Source organism: Amyelois transitella, chromosome 5 (assembly GCF_032362555.1).
Source record: "Amyelois transitella isolate CPQ chromosome 5, ilAmyTran1.1, whole genome shotgun sequence".
Taxonomy (NCBI): domain Eukaryota; kingdom Metazoa; phylum Arthropoda; class Insecta; order Lepidoptera; family Pyralidae; genus Amyelois; species Amyelois transitella.
Window position 1 is genome coordinate 2,262,244 of NC_083508.1, and position 19,762 is coordinate 2,282,005.

Below are 19,762 nucleotides of genomic sequence, written 5' to 3' on the forward strand. Positions count from 1 at the left end.
TTTGTATCACAATAATTTATTTTTACAAATGGGTTATAAGATCACAACAGCTCTCACAATGTTCAAGTTAAGTTGACAATATGTTAAAATTAATCTTGTCGTGAGTGAACACTATTCGGTAAATAGAGGCATCTTCAATATGGAGAACGTTTGTATAAGACAATTGCGCCAAGGCACTTGTTGAATTCATTAAAATTTATAATTAAGTCGCAAGTTTGAGCTCACAGTCCGGCAATTCCGGCAACAAATCGTCTATCTACCAACAATACACTAAACCACTCCTAGTGATAAAATTTCAACAACATGACAATAATATACACGGAATCTGCGACTATACAAATACGAATTTTGGTCCCGAGTCGGGCGAAACGCCGGTACCGCTCAATGTTTCAATTCAACCTACATAACATACATTACTCTGTTAAAATCATCTAAACACTTAGATTCTACAATATAATGTTATACGGTGTGATCGACACATTAACAATTTATTAACTAAGTAGTGTCGCGAGCAACGCCGCGGGGCGCGGTATGTACAGCGGCGGCGCGCGCGCATTATGCCTTTTGTACCGTCGGCGTAGGGGCGCGATTGCGGCGAACCGATACCTTGGGTACCATTAAGTAGAACGGGGGTTCGCGTAATCGGGTCCCTACCGAGCTAAAAATATACAAGTCGCACTACGTAACTTAACGTTTATGCGCGGAATGTCAAATTAATCCGTTAACAAAATGGCGCAATATTTATTGATAATCGTTTAATATTTCTTATAACCCTTAACACTTACAGTGACTTCATTATACGCGATGAAATGTACAAAAATAAACTACTCTCATATGATATAAAAGTTATTTCTTGAAATTCATCTCAAATCATCAATATTATCAAACAACATACGATGACCGTATATCACTCGGTAACGGCAACTTTCCGTTCGTCATTCCGCGCACAAACCGCCTTAACTAAGTATGTACAAGGTGCGCGGCGCGTGCTAGCACAGAACCGCGCGGTCGGGGCGCGGGCTGTGCACGGCGGGCTTCTCGTAGTCCGGCTGGAACTTCTTGCACAGGGCCAGCACTGACGGCGGCGCCGGCGCGGATTTGCGGGACACCTGGAGGGAAATGTTTGTTATTTTTTTTGTACTATTTGTATATGTTGTATTATTTTTTCTTGTCGTAAACAAAAAATTGTATAAATATAAGAGTGGATAGGTATGTCACCTAGTACGTATAAGGTTCTATAAATATTCATATTCCCATTGTCCCTTGTCTTGATTTGGAAGCAGACATTGCTCTACAGACAATTGGAAGAAAATGAAGGGGTCATTTTTCTTAGCTTAATCTGATTTCATACATTTTATCGAGTGGATGGGAGTAATAAGTAGGATAGGTACGATTCTAAAGTTGTTTTGATACGTCTAGCGATTGTCCAATTAATCTTCTAAATTAAATGGGATTTTGGAGCGAAAAACTGTGTTTAAAACTTAAAATGTCAATCAACATGAAAGCCTTACCTTGGGCGTAGAAGGAGCGTCAGGGAAGGGCGGCGAGAGATCGCGCGCGTGCGCATGCTTTAGAGGCTTGTCGCGCTCCGAACACTCCTCGCGGGATTCTGTGCTCTCTGCAATATAAGAAAAGAAAATGAGGATTCAAATATAATCCTGTCACTCTCTCATTAATTCGGAGTTAATTTTGCTAAAACAAAAAAAAGAAAGCTCCTTTGGCATATGCTCTTGAGAAAATCTGTAGTCAGGCATGTTTTTTTTTCGGAGGACTATTAAAATTTTCTACACATTGTGTTGCTTTTTCTCACGTCCAGTAAATAAATAACTTATTTTATAAACCCTAAATTATCTCATAGCTTCTAAGAAATTACTCTTTACACTAGACTTAATCAGGATTCCACAAGGGATATAGACGTCACCATATATATGTATGTATGTAAATTAGGTTTCTAATCTTATTTAAAAACAACATACCTTTATCATCGTCATGTGTTCCGTTCGTTCCGTTGCATCCGTTCACGTCCTTGTGTCCGTTCACCCCGTTGGTAACGCCGTTGACTCCATTGATCCCGTTGTGCCCATTCACCCCGTTGAGGCAGTCCCCCTCATCGGAGTCACCCTCGTCGTCGCTAGCGAGGTCCTGGGCATCGAACCCGAGACCCACGATGGCTTGCGGTATGTCCGACTCGTCTTTCAACCATGGGTGCTCCAGGCACTCTTCCACTGTGAGACGACCCCTGGGAACAATAAGGTCGAAATTTTATATTTGTTACACTCTCAATGATTATTGGCTCCCACCTATCCTTGAAAATTCTAAATGCGTAAATAATCAAATGGATAACTGTAAGTTCTTCATGGTTTTTTTACCTAAGTAACATTCACTCCCTCAAAATAGTCATTATTCAGTCAGTACGTAGCTCACTCAATAAGTTTATAAATGGTCGTAAATCTAACTTATCCAGTGATTTACGTATCAACATGTAACGTATACAGTTAAGACAATTCTTCACAGAGCTAATCGTCGATTTTAGTTCCAAAACCAGTTTTCAAGGATCCTTACTGAACCCGAGAACACTCTCAGTTAGAAATAATCGTAAGAAATAAAAGAAATGCCGTGTGGTTCCCGGCACCAATACCAAAAAAAAAATAGGACCACTCCATCTCTTTCCCATGGATGTCGTAAAAGGCGACTAAGAGATAAGGCTTACAAACTTGCAACCTGTCACTATTTGAATCTCAATTCTATCATTAAGCCAAATAGCTGAACGTGGCCATTCAGTCTTTTCAAGACTGTTTGCTCTGTCTACCCCGCAAGGGATATGGACTTGACCATATGCATGTATGTATGTAATAAAAGAAAATCAACCGATCGTACTCACTTAGGATCAACGACAAGCGTATCCCTGATGAACTGGATCGCCCTCTGCGATACCCCCCGGAATATGTCCCGGGGGAAGCTGAGCTGGCACTGCGCGATGTTCAGGTAGGTCTCCTGCTTGGTGTCGCCCGCGAACGGGGAGTACCCGCTGAGGAGCACGTACGCCAGCACGCCCACGGACCAGATGTCCGCCGCGAGGGTGAGCGGCTCGTACGACAGGATCTCGGGCGCTGCAAGTGATGGGAGAACATTTTTAATCATACAAAGGTGCCGCGTGGTTCCCGGCACCAATACCAAAAAAGAATTGTACCACTCCATCTCTTTCCCATGGATGTCGTAAAAGGCGACTAAGGGATAGGCTTCTAAACTTGGGATTCTTTTTTAGGCGACGGGCTAGCGACCTGTCACTATTTGAATCTCAATTCTGTCATTAAGCCAAATAGCTGAACGTGGCCATTCAGTCTTTTCAAGACTGTAGGCTCTGTCTACCCCGCTATGGATATAGACGTGACTATATGTATGTATGTTGAATCATACATTTGAATAGGGTTTTTATGAGATAGTGACAGCAGGTACAAAAATTGTAATTCGAGACCAAAGTCTGTTTGGACCGCTGCGCAACATAGGTATTCAAATAAGAAAGAGTCCTTGTGTTTCATGTCATGTCTCAGTCATCAAAGTGATTTTTACTACGCTTTTATTAGCTTGGGTTGTATGTATGTATGTATGTATGTATGTATGTAACGGAATCTTTGAGCTTAATTTTCACTGATTTTTAAACGTCTGATCAACTTGGAACTTTGCACACGTATCAAGGACCGATGACAATGCAATATTTTGATAAGAGTTTCTCATTATCCTTATTAAAACTGCCAGGATTAATAAATTCATTTTTAGATCCTTCGTATGAGAGTAAGAGAGACAGAGATAGCACCAGTGCCAGTAATCTCCATACAAGAAACCAAGAAGTTCTGACGTATAATGAGTCAAAAAGAGATGTAATATATTTCCATATAATGTTACTATTAACCTGAGGCTTCTTTATTTCATCGCATTGCTCCATTTAGAATTACCATTAGAAACCATAGTAGAATTAGTAGAATATTTTAAAACAATAAAAAATATATAAGTAATAAAACAAAAGTAATAAATGAAAATTGAACAACTAAATTTACAAAAATACAAGAATAAAGTTACTACCTACAGAACTTTGCGATATTTAATACGTATTTAACATATAATTGCAATTCTTGAATTAACATTAGGTATCTTTTGCCTATTTATAATAGCAACACTGTAATACTCGTTTGGCAAATGAGTGACAGTTTTTTATGTCAAATAAGTTTTGCAGTAAGTTTTGATTGAATTCGATTCGAACACCTATAAACTTTCTTTCTGTTGTTTTTTACCGGTGCCTGTGTATTTACCTATTTGCACTTTGTTTTGTGCTGATAACTTGTCGTTATTTGGAGTTTGGAATCTTCCGTTGAGTCGAGCTTTGTTCTTCCGGATATTCGTGTGATTTTATCATCTGAGATTGGACTCTGACTGTGTTTACTGTGTTGTGCAGATATTTTGAGATAGGACTCCTGTAAAAAGTACCTGATTATTTGAGATAGGAGTCCCAAGTTTGTGTTTGTTTTTATGAAAGACAGTTTTACAACGAAAGTGCCACGATGTCTTCAGATAAACTTTGTTGCGTTCCTGGTTGTAAAGGCAGTGGAGGTATGTTTGAAATATTTTTGTTCCTGTATCAATCTGCCTCTTAATCTTGTGGTTTGATTCCTGGCAAGGCCACAATCGAAAATTATTACGTTTGCTGGATAGTCAAAAATATTATTAACAGTGATTTATCACTATAAAATTCTTTTCAACTGGGTTTAACAATCATCATACATACATATAATCACGTCTATATCCCTTGCGGGGTAGACAGAGCCAACAGTCTTGTAAAGACTGATAGGCCACGTTCAGCTATTTGGCTTTAAGATATAATTGAGATACAATAGTGACAGGTTGCAAGCCCATTGCCTTAAAAAGAATCATGATGATGAGAATATTATGAGATTTAATCCAATCAGGCCACATATAACTTTAAGAAAGTTAGTTGTGAAAAACTCCGGCGATGGGCGCATGGTTGCAAAAGTCTTTTCTAGTATGATAGTTATACTAGAAGTGTTAACTTCCAAAAAATAATTGTTTAAAAAAACTAAAAAACTACGCGTTTTATTGCTAATTGAACTAAAAAATAGAAAATAAATAATAGTTTAAAAAAAACTAAAAAACTACGCTTTTATTGCTAATCAAACTAAAAAATAGAAAATAAAAATTAATGACAAAGGAATTATAAAACAGTAGTAGCAAGTCGAACAATCAGTTATAGTCAATTACCTCAGATTAAAATTATAACAAAATTAAATTTATAAACAAAACAATTTAAATCAGAGTAAAAAGCGTGGGGTGCATTTTACTTCATTTTCATAACTCTCTTGTCATAAATATATGCTAATAGAATGATTTTAATATTTACTACATCAAGCACCCCACGCTTTTTACTCAGATTTAAATTGTTTTGTTTATAAATTTAATTTTGTTATAATTTTAATCTGAGGTAATTGACTATAACTGATTGTTCGACTTGCTACTACTGTTTTATAATTCCTTTGTCATTAATTTTTATTTTCTATTTTTTAGTTTGATTAGCAATAAAAGCGTAGTTTTTTAGTTTTTTTTAATCATAAAACAACTAAGTCAGTACCAAATCCAATAAAATATCATCTATTTCATAAAATATACCTACCTCCTTCTCAAATGTTTACTCAAGAATTTGGTCTATTAGTTGGCCGTCATTTTAATGAACAGACACTTACCAACATAATCCCTGGTGCCGAGTATCTCCCTGACATGCGCGCCCGGCTGTATCGCTCTGGATATACCGAAGTCGCATATCAACAGTTCTTCTCCCCCCGCACTGAGGAGCAGGTTCTGCGGCTTCAGGTCCAAGTGTGCTACCCTGCGCGCGTGTAGGTGCGCCAGGCCTTCCAGGACGTGGCGTAGGGCGCGACGGGCGGCACCCTCGGGTAGACGCTCGTCGTCGTCCAAAAGCCGCTGGAGCTCCCCACCGGCGCACAGTTCCAGCACAATGGCAACTTCTGAACGGGTCTCGTATACCTGAGAACATTGATGAAGTTGTCAGATTTTTAATTGACATTCATTAGGTATTTGGTCCACTGCGTTTGGCGCAGCTGGTGGACGCCTATGAAACACATTTTTTCAATAATGTAGGTATTTGGCAGAACCGTAATTTTCTGTGTCTTTCTCTCGGATGTCGTTAAAGACGACAAAGAAAAATGCTTATAAATTGGGGTTCTTCTTGTAGGCGATGGTCCAGCCACCTGTCACTAGGTATTTTAATCTCAATTCTATCATTAAGCCAAACAGCTGAACGTGGCCTATCAGTCTTTTCAAGACTGCTGGCTCTGTGTCGCTTTCAAGGAATATAGAAGTTCCTAAATGTATGTACGTATGTATGTTCTTACCTCATGTAGACGAACAACTCTGGTGCAGTCGTGGCACAGCGCTAGCACGGCCACCTCGTGCTGTATCTCCCTGGTGGTGTCTGCAGCACGCCGCCTCTTGCGGATAAACTTCGCGGCGTACTCTTCTCCGGAGACCAGGTGACGGATCTTGCGGACTGACGCGAATTTGCCCCTGGAAGATGAACAAAAAATTGTAAGGCCACATATTTATCTACGAAAGGTTTTTAATTATATAAACTAGCTTTTCTATAAATAAAAGTACACTTATTTTCTTCGTATATCGTAACAGTTTATCTATGAATGATTCTACACAAGCATCCAATACGAGTAGGTATTATGGCCTGACCTAGTGAATATACAGTTTATGGTCAAGATATCCGAAGCACTAACCATCAAACATCACAATAGAAATAACTTGTTTATGATCACGATAAAATATAACGAATTCTCCGTACACTTGGTGATTTCACAGTTCTTTTTTTCTTATATTCATGAATAGATATTGCGTTTGGAAAGCGAAAATCGATTTATGGATATTTCAGCATTGAAAAGCGCAGTCTTGCTGTTTTATATCCAATTTAAACTGACAAAAGAAACCGATGGCAAATCTAATGGCCTTGGGAGAAAGGTACTTGGGGGGCTTTTCATAAGGCATCACGGTGTGAAAATTAGTGTAGAAAGTGGTTGAGAGGCGGGCGCTGTAAAGCGAGAGATTGTAATTGTTGTTTCATTAGACGCCGCGGCTTGTTCCCCGTAGCGAGAATGGATCGCATCAATAATGTGGAAGAAACATATTTATGGGTGATATATTGGACTAAAGATTTATCTATTCATCCTACTAATATTATAAATGCGAAAGTTTTTATGTCAAGATGTCAGTATGGATGTTTGTTAGTCTTTCACTACGCAAAAACTACTGAACCGATTACGATGAAATTTGGTATGTGGGTAGCTAAAAATCCAGAATAACACATAGGCTACTTTTTATCCCAGAGTTCCTGCGGTATTAATAGGGTTTCGATGCGGACGAAGTCGCGGGCGACCTCTAGTATCATATATACATATACTACTCTGTCAAGAAAGTAGCAGGAAAAGATCAATAATACACAAACTGTTTGTTATTCATCCAAATTTATTTTATCACCTTCAAAATATGCTCCTTTAGAAACGATACACTTACGCCAACGAATAATCCAATCATCAAAACATTTTTTAAACGCTGTTTCCGGAATTGAGGTCAGTTCTCGCCGCGAATTCTCTTTTATGTCTTCTACCGATTGAAAACGGGTGCCACGAAGTGGTAATTTGAGTTTAGGAAAAAGAAAAAAGTCGGCTGGAGCCATATCTGGTGAATATGGTGGTTGCTCGATGGTATTTGTTGAGTGTTTGGTTAAAAATTCGTTCACAATGATGGCCTTGTGCGAAGGTGCATTATCATGGTGCAAAATCCAAGAATTTTCTTTCCACAAATCTGGCCTTTTTCGTCGGATTTGCTCTCTTAAACGCCGCATAACACTCAAATAATATTCCTTATTTACCGTTTGACCTTCCGGCAAGAATTCCGAGTGCACAACACCGCGATAGTGAAAGAAAACAGTCAACATGACTTTGACTTTTGAACGACTTTGGCGTGGTTTTTTCGGTTTCGGTTCAGTTGGAAGGCGCCACTCCGAAGCTTGTTGACTAGTTTGCATGTCAAACTCGTAAACCCACGTCTCGTCACCAGTAACAATGCGTTTCATGAATGTTGGGTCGGAATTGACTCGTTCTAGCATGTCCTCAGCGACTCTCATGCGATTGAGTTTTTGAAAAAAATTCAGGTCTTTTGGGACTAGCCGAGCGGCAACATGTTTCATACCCAAATTATTAGTTAAAATGGTACGGATCGACTCGTGAGATACAGAAAGTTCGGTGGCTATCTCTCTCAAAGTTGAATGAGGATTTTCAGTCACTATTTCCTTCACTTTTGCGATGTTAACTTCAGTTGCAGACGTTGATGGCCTACCAGAGCGAGGCAAATCTTCCATCACATCTCGACCGCTTTTGAACGCTTTGTACCACTCATAAGCACGAGTTTTTGATAAAGTCGATTCACCGTAAGCCTTCTGTAACATTTTCAGTGACTCCGAACACGATATTCCATTGGCAATGCAAAATTTAAGACAAACTCTTTGTTCGATGTTTTTATCCATTATGAAATTAGCAATACACACTAGATATGATATAACAAAAAATAGCAATGTATTTAATGTAAACAACAGATGCAACTCAAACTCCGCGCCAAAATGGAAAACAGTTGTGCCAATCTAACAACAACAAAAAAAACAAAAATTTGAATTTGGAACCATAAATAAATAATCCATTCCCGATACTTTTCTGACTGAATGTATATCATATCATAAAGATATGTGTTTAACAGAAATTATGGCAGGTTAGTATTGATGCTGTCTTAACCCTGCCAAACGTTTTACTCCATCACATACATACTGTTTTACCCGGCACCAAGCTTTAAGTCTGTGAATGCAATAATGATGACGTCTTGTGTTATGAAAACACGAAACGTGGCTGAAATTTTAGGTTTTGTCTTGCAACTACACCAGAGCAGCAAACATTAATCCCAGAAAGCTGTTTTGTTAACCAACTTTTTTCCTTAGAAACATTTATACATATACACATCACCAGTTACCCATTGGGGTAGGCAGATATCATGGATTTAATCCCAGAAAGCTGTTTAGTTAACCAACTTTTTTCCTTATAAACATACATACATATACCATCACGCCTGTTTCCCATTGGGGTAGGCAGATACCATGGATTTCCACTTGCTACGATCCCTACATGCCCTCCCGTTTCCTCCACACTCATTACTCTTTTTAAACACATTCAATGACGAGGAAAGACTTCTACCATCTCCCTATAATAAATAAGACATTCCCAATTAGATACCTTAAAAGTTGAAACGTACAAGGTAAAAGCGGAGAAATCTTTATTCATAATTACTGGCTTTTCACCCATTAACATTAGTTCAGCGTCAAACAAAACATCATTAAACTGATCGAGTGCGGGTTCATTTCCGCCATTAAGCACATATAAAGGTCCTGTTAGACGCGGGCAGACGTGATATATCGCCAAGAACAATGGCTTATTTACATGCCCCGTGAATAATGTACGGTTTACACTATTATAGAAATTGTACGCTTTGTTTGTTTGTTTGTAAACTATCGTATAAGATGACTAAAGGATAAGCTTATTAACTTGGGATTCTTCTTTTGGTGATGGGCTAACAACCTATCACTTTTTAATCTTAATTAAGCCTAACAGCTGAACGTGGCCTATAAGTCTTTAAACACCGTTGGCTCTGTCTATGCCGCAAGGTATAAAGACGTTATTATATGAATGAGAAGTAAGTCTCCAAGAAGTCATATTAGTAAAAAGAATGTCTAAGACTGTCCTAAATATAAGAAACCTAAGAATAGTCTGATTATTTTTTTAAGACAATCGAGCATTGCTTAGTATTAACAACAAGTTTGAGCATGATATACATGAAATTCAAATTCAAAATTTTTATTCATTATTATAGGATACTTCATATCTCTTAATAATTGTCAAAACGTTTGGTTTCACAACATTGGTTGACGTCAAATAAATTACTTAAAACTAAGTTTACTGCCGCTTCCAAGGCGTCAGTGCAGAAGAAGCGGTAACAAACTGCTACATGCTTGAATTGAAAACTCTTAGCTACAATAAAGTGTACACTAAGAACAGAACAAAAGCGCGACGTGAGAGGTGCGAGACACTTCGCTGCTGATTCTAAGTATCTCATAAATTGCTCTGCGTATACGCAATTAGCGGACGGCGCCGGCGCCCTGCCGGTGCGGGGCCGCTGTCGACGCCTGCGCAGGTTCGCTGCTAAATCAACCGACGGGAAGGTGGGACGTTGCGTACTTTATACGAAAATAGTTAGGTTATATTGGGCAGAGCATGCGGCTGTGTTGATAGGGAAGGTTTGAAATGACAACATTCATATTTGAAATGAAAATAAAAAAAATAAATTGAGAAAAAGAAAAACATTATCTATTTTTAATGTTATTCCTGAAGTAGAAATACATTAACTATATGTACTATCGAAATCTGTATCTTTTTTGTACCCGAACCAGTTATGTAAAAACATTTGGAATTGAATATTTGAAAGGGTAATTAAAGTGATTTTGCGATTTACGCGGGTGTACTACTCTATTTATGTGCCGTGTGGTTTCCGGCACCAATACAAAAAACAATGCAACCACTTCATCTCTTTCCCACGGATGTCGTGGAAGGCAAAAAAGTTTAGGATGGAAGGCGATGGGCGTCCACAACTTTCCGAGATTAGCGCATACAGACAGACTGCGAAAATAAGGAGACTTTATTTTATGTAGTCATTAATTATCATCGGCATAATGAAGTCTATTATATGATTCTCTAATATAAGATACAATTACAATAAGGAAGAGAAAATCCTACAAGGATGACCACGGCGATCTGCCCGACTTGCATCGGATCGCATCGGTTATGCAAACAGTTGCATAATGCAGCTCGAACACGGATGCTGTATTCAGATTATTTTGTAACACAGAAACTTTTGCTTGTGTTATCTGAAACGTTATTAAGCCTTATGTTTTTAGCAGCCTCGAGACAAAGTTATGAGTGTGAATAAGGTAATAAAGGATACATAAAGAGAAAACAGATCCAGATAAAAAACACTTTTGAATACAATTAGAACTACGAGATGCAAAATAATAAAAAAATGGATCGTCCATTATCTAAACCCTTCCCGGCACCATTAGAAAAAGAATACGACTACTACATCTCTTTCCCTAGATGTCGTAAAAGGCGACTAAGGGATAGGCCTATAAACTTGGGATTCTTCTTTTAGGCGATGGGCTAGCAACCTGTCACTTTATATGAATCTCACCAAACAGCTGAACGTGGCCTATCATTCTTTTAAAGACTGCTCTGTCTATCCCGCAAGGGATATACACGTGATTATGTGTATGCATGCATCTAAACCAGTCAAACCAGTATATTACACACAAAAACTAAGCAAAGCAAAAAATTAAAACAGCCATTTAAAAAAAAAAATTATAATAATGTCGTCAATGAATATGAATAAGATAATGAAACAGCCGAGACGTGAAAGTTGGACGAAGGATAATAAAAACATATTGCGCCATTCCACGGCTTGTATGACGTATTATTCCTCGAAAGGAGTCGGCTGTCGGCCGGGAAACCCTGGGACCATGGACTACATTCGGAAAGTAGGCCAAACATGGCGTATTGATTTTTGCCTTATAACTTAGTCATTATGGGAAGGCAAGTTATTAATAGATTTACATTGTCTCTTTGAGAGTCGATTTCATTAAAATGTATCTGTCTAACCCTCAGGCGTGTTCACAGGAGCGATGCGAGAACCTATAAAATTCTGCCAAAAATCACACTGCCTGACAAAATAACGTAGTGACGTGATGAAATACATACATATGTACATATGGTCACGTCTATATCCCTTGCGGGGTAGACAGAGCCAACAGTCTTGAAAAGACTGAATGGCCACGTTCAGCTATTTGGCTTAATGATAGAATTGAGATTCAAATAGTGACAGGTCGCTAGTCCATCGCCTAAAAAAGAATCCCTAGTTTGTGAGCCTATCCCTTAGTCGCCTTTTACGACATCCATGGGAACGAGATGGAGTGGTTCTATTCTTTTTTGTATTGGTTCCGGGAACCACACGGCACGTGATGAAATAACTATGCTTAAATTTAACCAAAGCAGGCCGACAAATAGTTTCTAATTAAAACATATTTCCGTGACAGCCTAACCTTAAGATTTTGAGTTAGATTAAATTTAATGACAACTTGAAACGAAATAGCTTTAGTATCTCCGTCCATTCGGGGACTCATTATCATAATAATTTTAATCAAAACATGACAAAGTTATAATAAAATTAAATTAAAAAAAAACTGCAATAAAAATAAAATTAAATACTTATTTGACAAAAAAAAATCTCTTACTATCCTACTACTATTATGAAGGCGAAAGTTTGTATGGATGTTTGTTACTCTTTCACGCAAAAACTACTGAACCAATTACCATGAAATTTGGTATGTAGGTAGCTGAAGACCCAGAATAACACATAGGCTACTTTTTATCCCAGAGTTCCCGCGGGATTGATAGGGTTTCCATGCGGACGAAGTCGCGGGCGGCCTCTAGTGTGTGTATAAAAATTAGTGCATTATTTATTTCCAAACTAAAACAAAATGCCTTTTTTTGCCAAACTACATAAACAACTCTTACTAAAAACTACTTTTAAGTAAAACTTGGTAATTATTTGAAAAAAAAAAAACTTTTAATATAAACAATTCTAATGTTATGTCGGAAAAATTGTTGTGCATTCAGAACATGATTCCTCCCTAGTACTTAGTACTACGTTACCCCTGACCCTAATCCTTATCGTGGAACTAGGACAAGCCCGTGTCAACAGCTACACCACCGACTTTGACCTCGATGTTATGTGTAACGGGTCATAAATTTCATTATTCTCATTCATTATTTTTATTACGCACCATGTTGATGTAAACGGAACTGTTTTATGTGGCGAAAATAATTTATTAAAAACTAGATTGGACTTAGTAAACTATAATTACGCTGTTTGCTTACTCTAATTTTCTTTCGTCTTGAGTTTTAAGGCCGCTTTACGATACTACTTTTTTTAATGAAAATATATATGTACTGTGTGCATCAATTTATTATTCCCCAGTTCAGCACGGCACGTATAGAATTCTCTGTTATTTCAGAAGTAGAAAGTCCTGTCCTATCATTTAATTCCTAAGAGAAAAATTACGTCACTTTTATTAAGTGGAATGTATACGCCATAACATTCAGGCACGACATACGTCACCATAACTAACTTAATAGTAAAAGAACCAATGACCAACCAGACCATTGTCATCGGAACAAATGATGTAATTATACTGAAATTACGGCTCCATTTGCAGTCGGGCAAGACTTCGAAGGACTAATAATAACAAAAGTAATGAGAGCCAACTTGTGAAAGACAAGCAAGCAACTGTGAGAAATATGTTTCTATAAATAAAGCTAAGCGGACGACATTGAGCTAGATTTGTGGAATTTTGTCAGAGCCATGTTAACCTATGTTCGGAATTAGTCGACAGATTAGGTAGATGTTAATGAGAAAATCTCATTATCGCGATAATGAAAATAACAAACGATTGAGCTTAACATGATCACGAACTCAACAGATACAATTTTTAAAAAAATTATCTGCACTCGGGCTCCGAAGCTAAAAATAGCTAAAAACGGACACGCGAATAACAACCTCATTTTCTTCTAATGCTAACAAAATTTAATTGAAAAAGACATTAAACTCTTACCGACCATAACAATAAACAAATTGTGGTATTAAAAATTAAATAGGAAAACGACACAAAGGTTGTTGGAAGGAAACTAGACGAAAAAAAGGGAATAAGTTTCACGTTATGAAGAATATAAATGTTAGTTACTCCTACTGGCTATTACGTATATATAAACAAATTAAATCGAAGCGATAAACTTACAAAACCAACACCATTAACAAGACCAACGAAGTTCATGAATTAATAGCAGACATGAGTAGTTATTATGTCATGTTTAATGATAATTACAGATAGTAAACAATTATGCATTATGAGTTATTTGAATCCAGTTGATCTGAGTTATAACATCAACATGACAATTCGGTGGTAACAGTTAATTTATTTTATGAGCAATGAATGCTACAAAGGAATTACAATTTAATAAATAATCAATCCATTGACCAAGGCCAATTACGAAACTCTGAATAATGTCTTTAATATTTTATTTTGTCAGTTCATCAATCTAAAGAATCTATTATAATCCTATTTAATTAAATTGTTCTTTTCATTTTTAAAAGACAAAAATTTGCAGGAAACGCTTTTGTAAACGATGCATGTGATCGCTGATCACGACATGTAATCGATACAAATAGGAATGTCATAATTCAATACCTTAAAAATTGGACAATCAATAATTATAACACTGAATTTTACTGAGGCAACGATGATGAGGCTACAAACAATTCTATTTCGCGAACATCAACTAGTTGTTGATTTTTAACTTAAAACATCATTGATGAAAAGAATTACTGCGATAACTAACTTGTGTCTATATCGATACAATATATCCATAGACTACAATTTCAATACTATTAAAACAAAATCTCTGCTCGTCCTTGACTGTGAATACAATCTTTAGCGTCGAGTTCGGTGAATCGTTCGCACCTGCCATAGCAGCTGCTTTGAGCAAAAAACTAAATGCCGCTAACCGCTTTTTCGGCCCACCGTTTGGTTTCGGCACACGAATTATCCGAAACATGGGGGCAGAGGATGCTATGTGTTTTTGCCAAATATAAAGGTGCTTAAATTTTAAACGAGAATGATGAACATCGTTTAAGGTTAATTTTGGTGAAGAGTTTTTATTTGTATTTATACAATCATGTGGTCACATGAGAATTTTAACAGTCAACGTTTTTATTTTATTTGGTGTTTTGAAGTCTAATTATGTTCTTTCATGAATTATTTCAGTAATTTGAAAATCACTCACAATTTGAAAGACTTCATCGTAAAATTTTCTAAAACAATAATCGTTAAAGAGTCCCTCTTCTCGTTAAAATTGAGTTTGTGCCCAGTTAGAATATTATAATCAGTAATAGTTATTAAATTCCGACGATTATTGCTACAGACGTTAACATCAACTTCTCAATTTACGGTCGATTTAAAAGCAATTAATTGATGGATGTAAATCAAAACCACGTAATTGCTCGCAGCCGATCCCACAATCACTCATATTTCGCAACAAGTTGGCCAACACGGTAAATGTTCCGTTTTACATTACAATGGTGTACTCGTTTAATAGGTTTGCTGCATTAAGACATCTGATACAATCACCTTTCACCCCGAATTAATTGCACACCGTCAATGAAGCTTCTGATTGCTTATATGAACGGTGAAACGGATCGTCAAATTCATATTTAGCAGACAAAGAAGCTACTTCACGCTTCAACGATATTTAAAGTCACGTAAAAGATTAATTACTAAAGAATTTCATATGTAGCAAACGTTAAACGCTTTGGTCCAAAAGTATATCATCTGATTGACATTTACACAATAATCCAAAACTATGTGCGCATTTTTACAAAAGGATATGATTAAGTCAATGACTGATTTTGGTGTAATAATCTATATCAGTGGATATATGGACTTCAGCATCCGATAAGGTGTATTTAAATTTCCGAAGCCTCGCGATCACAAGCTAGTACAAACAAGTACCTTTGTAAGACGATCCAAGGGCTCTCTCACAAAATTGATTATTTCATGGGCACGTAAAAGTAAATCAATTAATTTCAATAGGCAATGCATCAATCATCACCTACACTAGACATTTGAGAGCCTCGACAAGAAAAAGAACAAAGTAAAGTCGAAACGCTTTCTCGGCCAAAGCGGTGATGAAAACATCAGTTTGATGCGGGGTACAAACTACCATGTAGATTATCTCAGATTTGATGCAACAATCACTAGTATTAAAGATTGAATAATATGCCATTAGAATGTCATAATCGGATGCAGTGCAATCTCTCTAATTGCGTAATTGAGCGCACCCTATCTTGCTGCACCAGAGTAACACATATTTATGACCGCACGTCAACTTTTATGAATATGCGAGCGGTGATAAAACGGCCATTTTTCCATATAAACTGGCCGCCGGTCGACTTTATAAATCACAATCACGATGTGATAAATCCGCGAATCACTCTGATGCGTTCACTTTCTGTATCCGTGGCTCGTAGCCCCGTAATGAATGCTCTGCTGTCAGCGGCCGAGTGCACTGCGGGCCGTGTGTTTGTTCCGACTCACTTTCTGTATAATAAAGCGATTTTGTGGCCGGTGCAGCGTTATACAACGCGTCATTAGTCTCGTGCACTCTTCACAGAACGAGGCAGCAACTCTTGCGCAACAGATCGATGACCGACTAAAAGCGAAAAGGCGTCCTTGGCATTGAATCGAGTGCGCGTCCGTCATAGAGTTGCCGCGTCGGTAATTATTCATAAGCTCTTGCACAACACCCGGCGAGAGACCGGCGGCCGGTCGGCGATCGCTATCGACGTTATCGATTGATCGAACTCCGAAACAGGACGCCTGCATCTCGCACCATCCATCATCTCACTCATATTTCTTAATCGCGCCTCCGAGATACAGATACCAGCGTCAAAGCGTCGAAACATGACTCAGCCGCTTCAAACTTTTAAAAGATCTATATGCGTGGATCGCCGTTGTAAACACGCTGCCCTTGCAGTTGCATCGCCGGCGCCAGAGGCTGACTAAAATGGCGTGAACTAGAAGCAATTACGGCTAGGCGCTTCGATGTGGAATAATCATGTCAGAAAATGTGCCCGTTTTGGTCACCATTACGTTCCTGGGACGCCTAACTGTTGACTGCAGCAGGGAAACAAAGACCCTGGCTTTGGGCTAGGTAATGATGAAGTTTATAGAAATGTGAACGAGCGCCGAAGAAACAATAACAACGACCGGTGAACTGTGTATAGTGCAAGAAACTTAAGCAAACGTAGACCAGGGACGGAAGTCGTTAAACTTTACTGCGGTTGTTGTCGGACCCTCGCTGGCTCGATTTACAGAAAGCAATGGCCGGTCGCTCGCATGCAAATAAACATGAGTTGGGGACGAGCCCTACAGCCAACGTGACTCGTACAACCCGTGATTACTGATCAAAACATCTACCAAAGGGTGGCCTGGTCTCCCACACCATGCTATAATGAAATTTTAAATTAGAAATGTGAACAATGACATTGTGTCGTAAATTAATGAATCACACTCGATTGGACAAGTTAATTGGATTTGGGGTCGTGTTAAACGGATTATACACTGCAATCCTAACTTTTTATCTCAGTAGTTAAATTGCGTGATGCGATGATGCACATTATTCTTTTGTTTCGGCGTCAAGGCAACTTTATCGGCCGCAAGACTCGAGTCAAGATATCTGTATCTAGAATCTTGAGAGCGATTGCTCAATATCAGATTCCATCGCTCGGTTTAATTTACGCAACTGACGAATGAATGGGAGGCGCAAACAATACATCACGGAGTCCTCCTATCACCTTATCTTTGATATGCTGCGCGTGCGATCAAGAATTTCAAACCGCCTGGCGATAAACTATGCCAACATGTAATGGAATACTACAACTACATACAAAACAACAGTGTCACGAAGTTGAAGGTCTTTAAAACTACGTATGAAATAACTGATAATCAGTTTGAAAATACATATTTATTTTGGTAAACATTTTCAAATCGCTTACTTTAAATGCCAAAACTACATTTCACAAATACGCCAGGAATGAAAAATAGCAATGTATCAACTCTGTATGGGATGACGTTGCAGACAAAGATACAAGTAATATTTTTTATTAATACCAGATAACGCGTGCTGCGCAATTCATGGCCCTCAAACGCGATAAGTAATCAAGGTGCAAACAAATATACAGAACGACCTTCCCAACTAGTGGATGATAAATTTAGAACATGTGATTTTTTCATTAAATTTATCTATAATTTTATCAGTATCAGAAAAAACATTCCATAAAAAATAGAATAGAAATGACCAGAAATTTTTTAATGATAATAGAAAATTTGCAATGTTATTAACGCATAATGGAACTGTACCTACCTACTTCTAATATAGTAACTGCAAAATCAATTTCTTTTGTCAACATTATGATTTGCTGCACTTTGTAATGAAAGTCGTAATTATATCATATCTTTGTCTTATCCTCAGCGAATAATTGAAAATTAATCAACACATTAATATAGATTCACAGTTTTTGTACAACGAGACGGTGTTTTCTGTATGAGTCAGAGAACACACACAATTGGGGTGACACTTATCTTGGATCTAGCCAGTTATTAGCGCGATTGTTGTGAGGCACATGGGCGTTACTTTATTAATAGAGATACATTGTCTGATTCACAAAGAATTTTATATGATTCAATACTACAGTCAACATCTTTATCTGTACGTTTATTTATATCGAATGTTTCTATTCTTTTTTTTTATTCTGCTTTAGTTAGTTTTCATAGGAGCAGTGCTTATTCTTTACTTACTTTTCTTATGGGCAAAGACATCCTCAGAAAGTACATTTTCAACGTATGTTTGTCAATTTTAATTGAATACTATTGAGTGATCGAGGCTATCGAGTCAGTCATTTTTGTCATTTTTAATATCAACATTTGTTATCACAGGACAACATAAGCTTTATATTACGCATTTAATATTCCGATAATAATTTAACAAAAATAACTATTTCTTGAAATAAAATGTAGTCATAAAATAAAGGCCGCTATTATGCCATTTCCTTATATTACTCTAGTATCTTATAACCACTCACCTTACTTTAATTACAATTTTACATAGCATTAATAAGGACCCAACCTAAACTCATTTGCAAAGCGGACTAGCTCCAATTAGGGATAGGATCTATGGAGATGATTGTATTGACCTGATTCTTAGTTCCGTCCAAGCTGGCCAAGGTGAAGCGAATTCCTAGATATTATATTGGTCCTAAGGATCACGATAAGCATTAATACAGGTTTATTGTGACATATTTAAATGAAATATTTATAAAGAAAAGGTGAATGACTCATCTATCCATGCAGATAGGTATGTAGTTGAAATGAACAAGGCTGAAGACGGAGTTCCGTTATTTCAAAACGAGAAAACCCCTAGGTAGAAAGAGCAAGTATGAAAAGCAAAATCTAATACTCATTTATGGCTAATCCCACTGAACAATGCTTTCACTAGTCCTCACAACTTCAATTTCGCATTTATTTGGGATAATTCCTCTATTACACAATATATGAGTGAGATGATGAAGTCGCGCAGATGTCGGTCAGATGGGGGGAATTCTTGCGCGTACGCACGGCTGGCGTGTTCGCCGGTACAAACATACCGCCGCGGGCGTGTCGCGGTGCAACATGCAAATCAGATTAATTAACATTCCCGAGAAATGCCGACACGCCGGGCCGTAGGGAGCAGACGCCGGTTGCGTAGCTAGTATATGTAGTTAGTAGTAGAAGTTATTAACGAACCACTAAGTAGGTACCTACGCATTCGTTCATTACAAGTGCGGGTATTTAAATATTTACAAAAGTTCGTATTCTAACAAAAGCGACCTATTTCAATGTTTTTTTAAGACTAAAATAATATACTACTACTAAAAT

General features: G+C 37.7%; 1 protein-coding gene across 1 annotated transcript in view; it reads right to left on the reverse strand.

Annotated features, from left to right (window-relative positions):
• Positions 1 to 19,762, reverse strand: part of LOC106139141 (death-associated protein kinase related) — a 155,829-nt gene continuing 136,067 nt past the window's right edge. Inside the window, exons 2-7 of the mRNA XM_013340535.2 lie at positions 6,420 to 6,591; positions 5,751 to 6,051; positions 2,882 to 3,110; positions 1,977 to 2,239; positions 1,512 to 1,618; positions 1 to 1,109 (exon numbers count right to left, since the gene is read on the reverse strand). Of these exons, the coding sequence (XP_013195989.2) occupies positions 990 to 1,109; positions 1,512 to 1,618; positions 1,977 to 2,239; positions 2,882 to 3,110; positions 5,751 to 6,051; positions 6,420 to 6,591 (1,192 nt within the window). The 3' untranslated portion in view covers positions 1 to 989. The remainder of the gene's footprint in view (positions 1,110 to 1,511; positions 1,619 to 1,976; positions 2,240 to 2,881; positions 3,111 to 5,750; positions 6,052 to 6,419; positions 6,592 to 19,762) is intronic.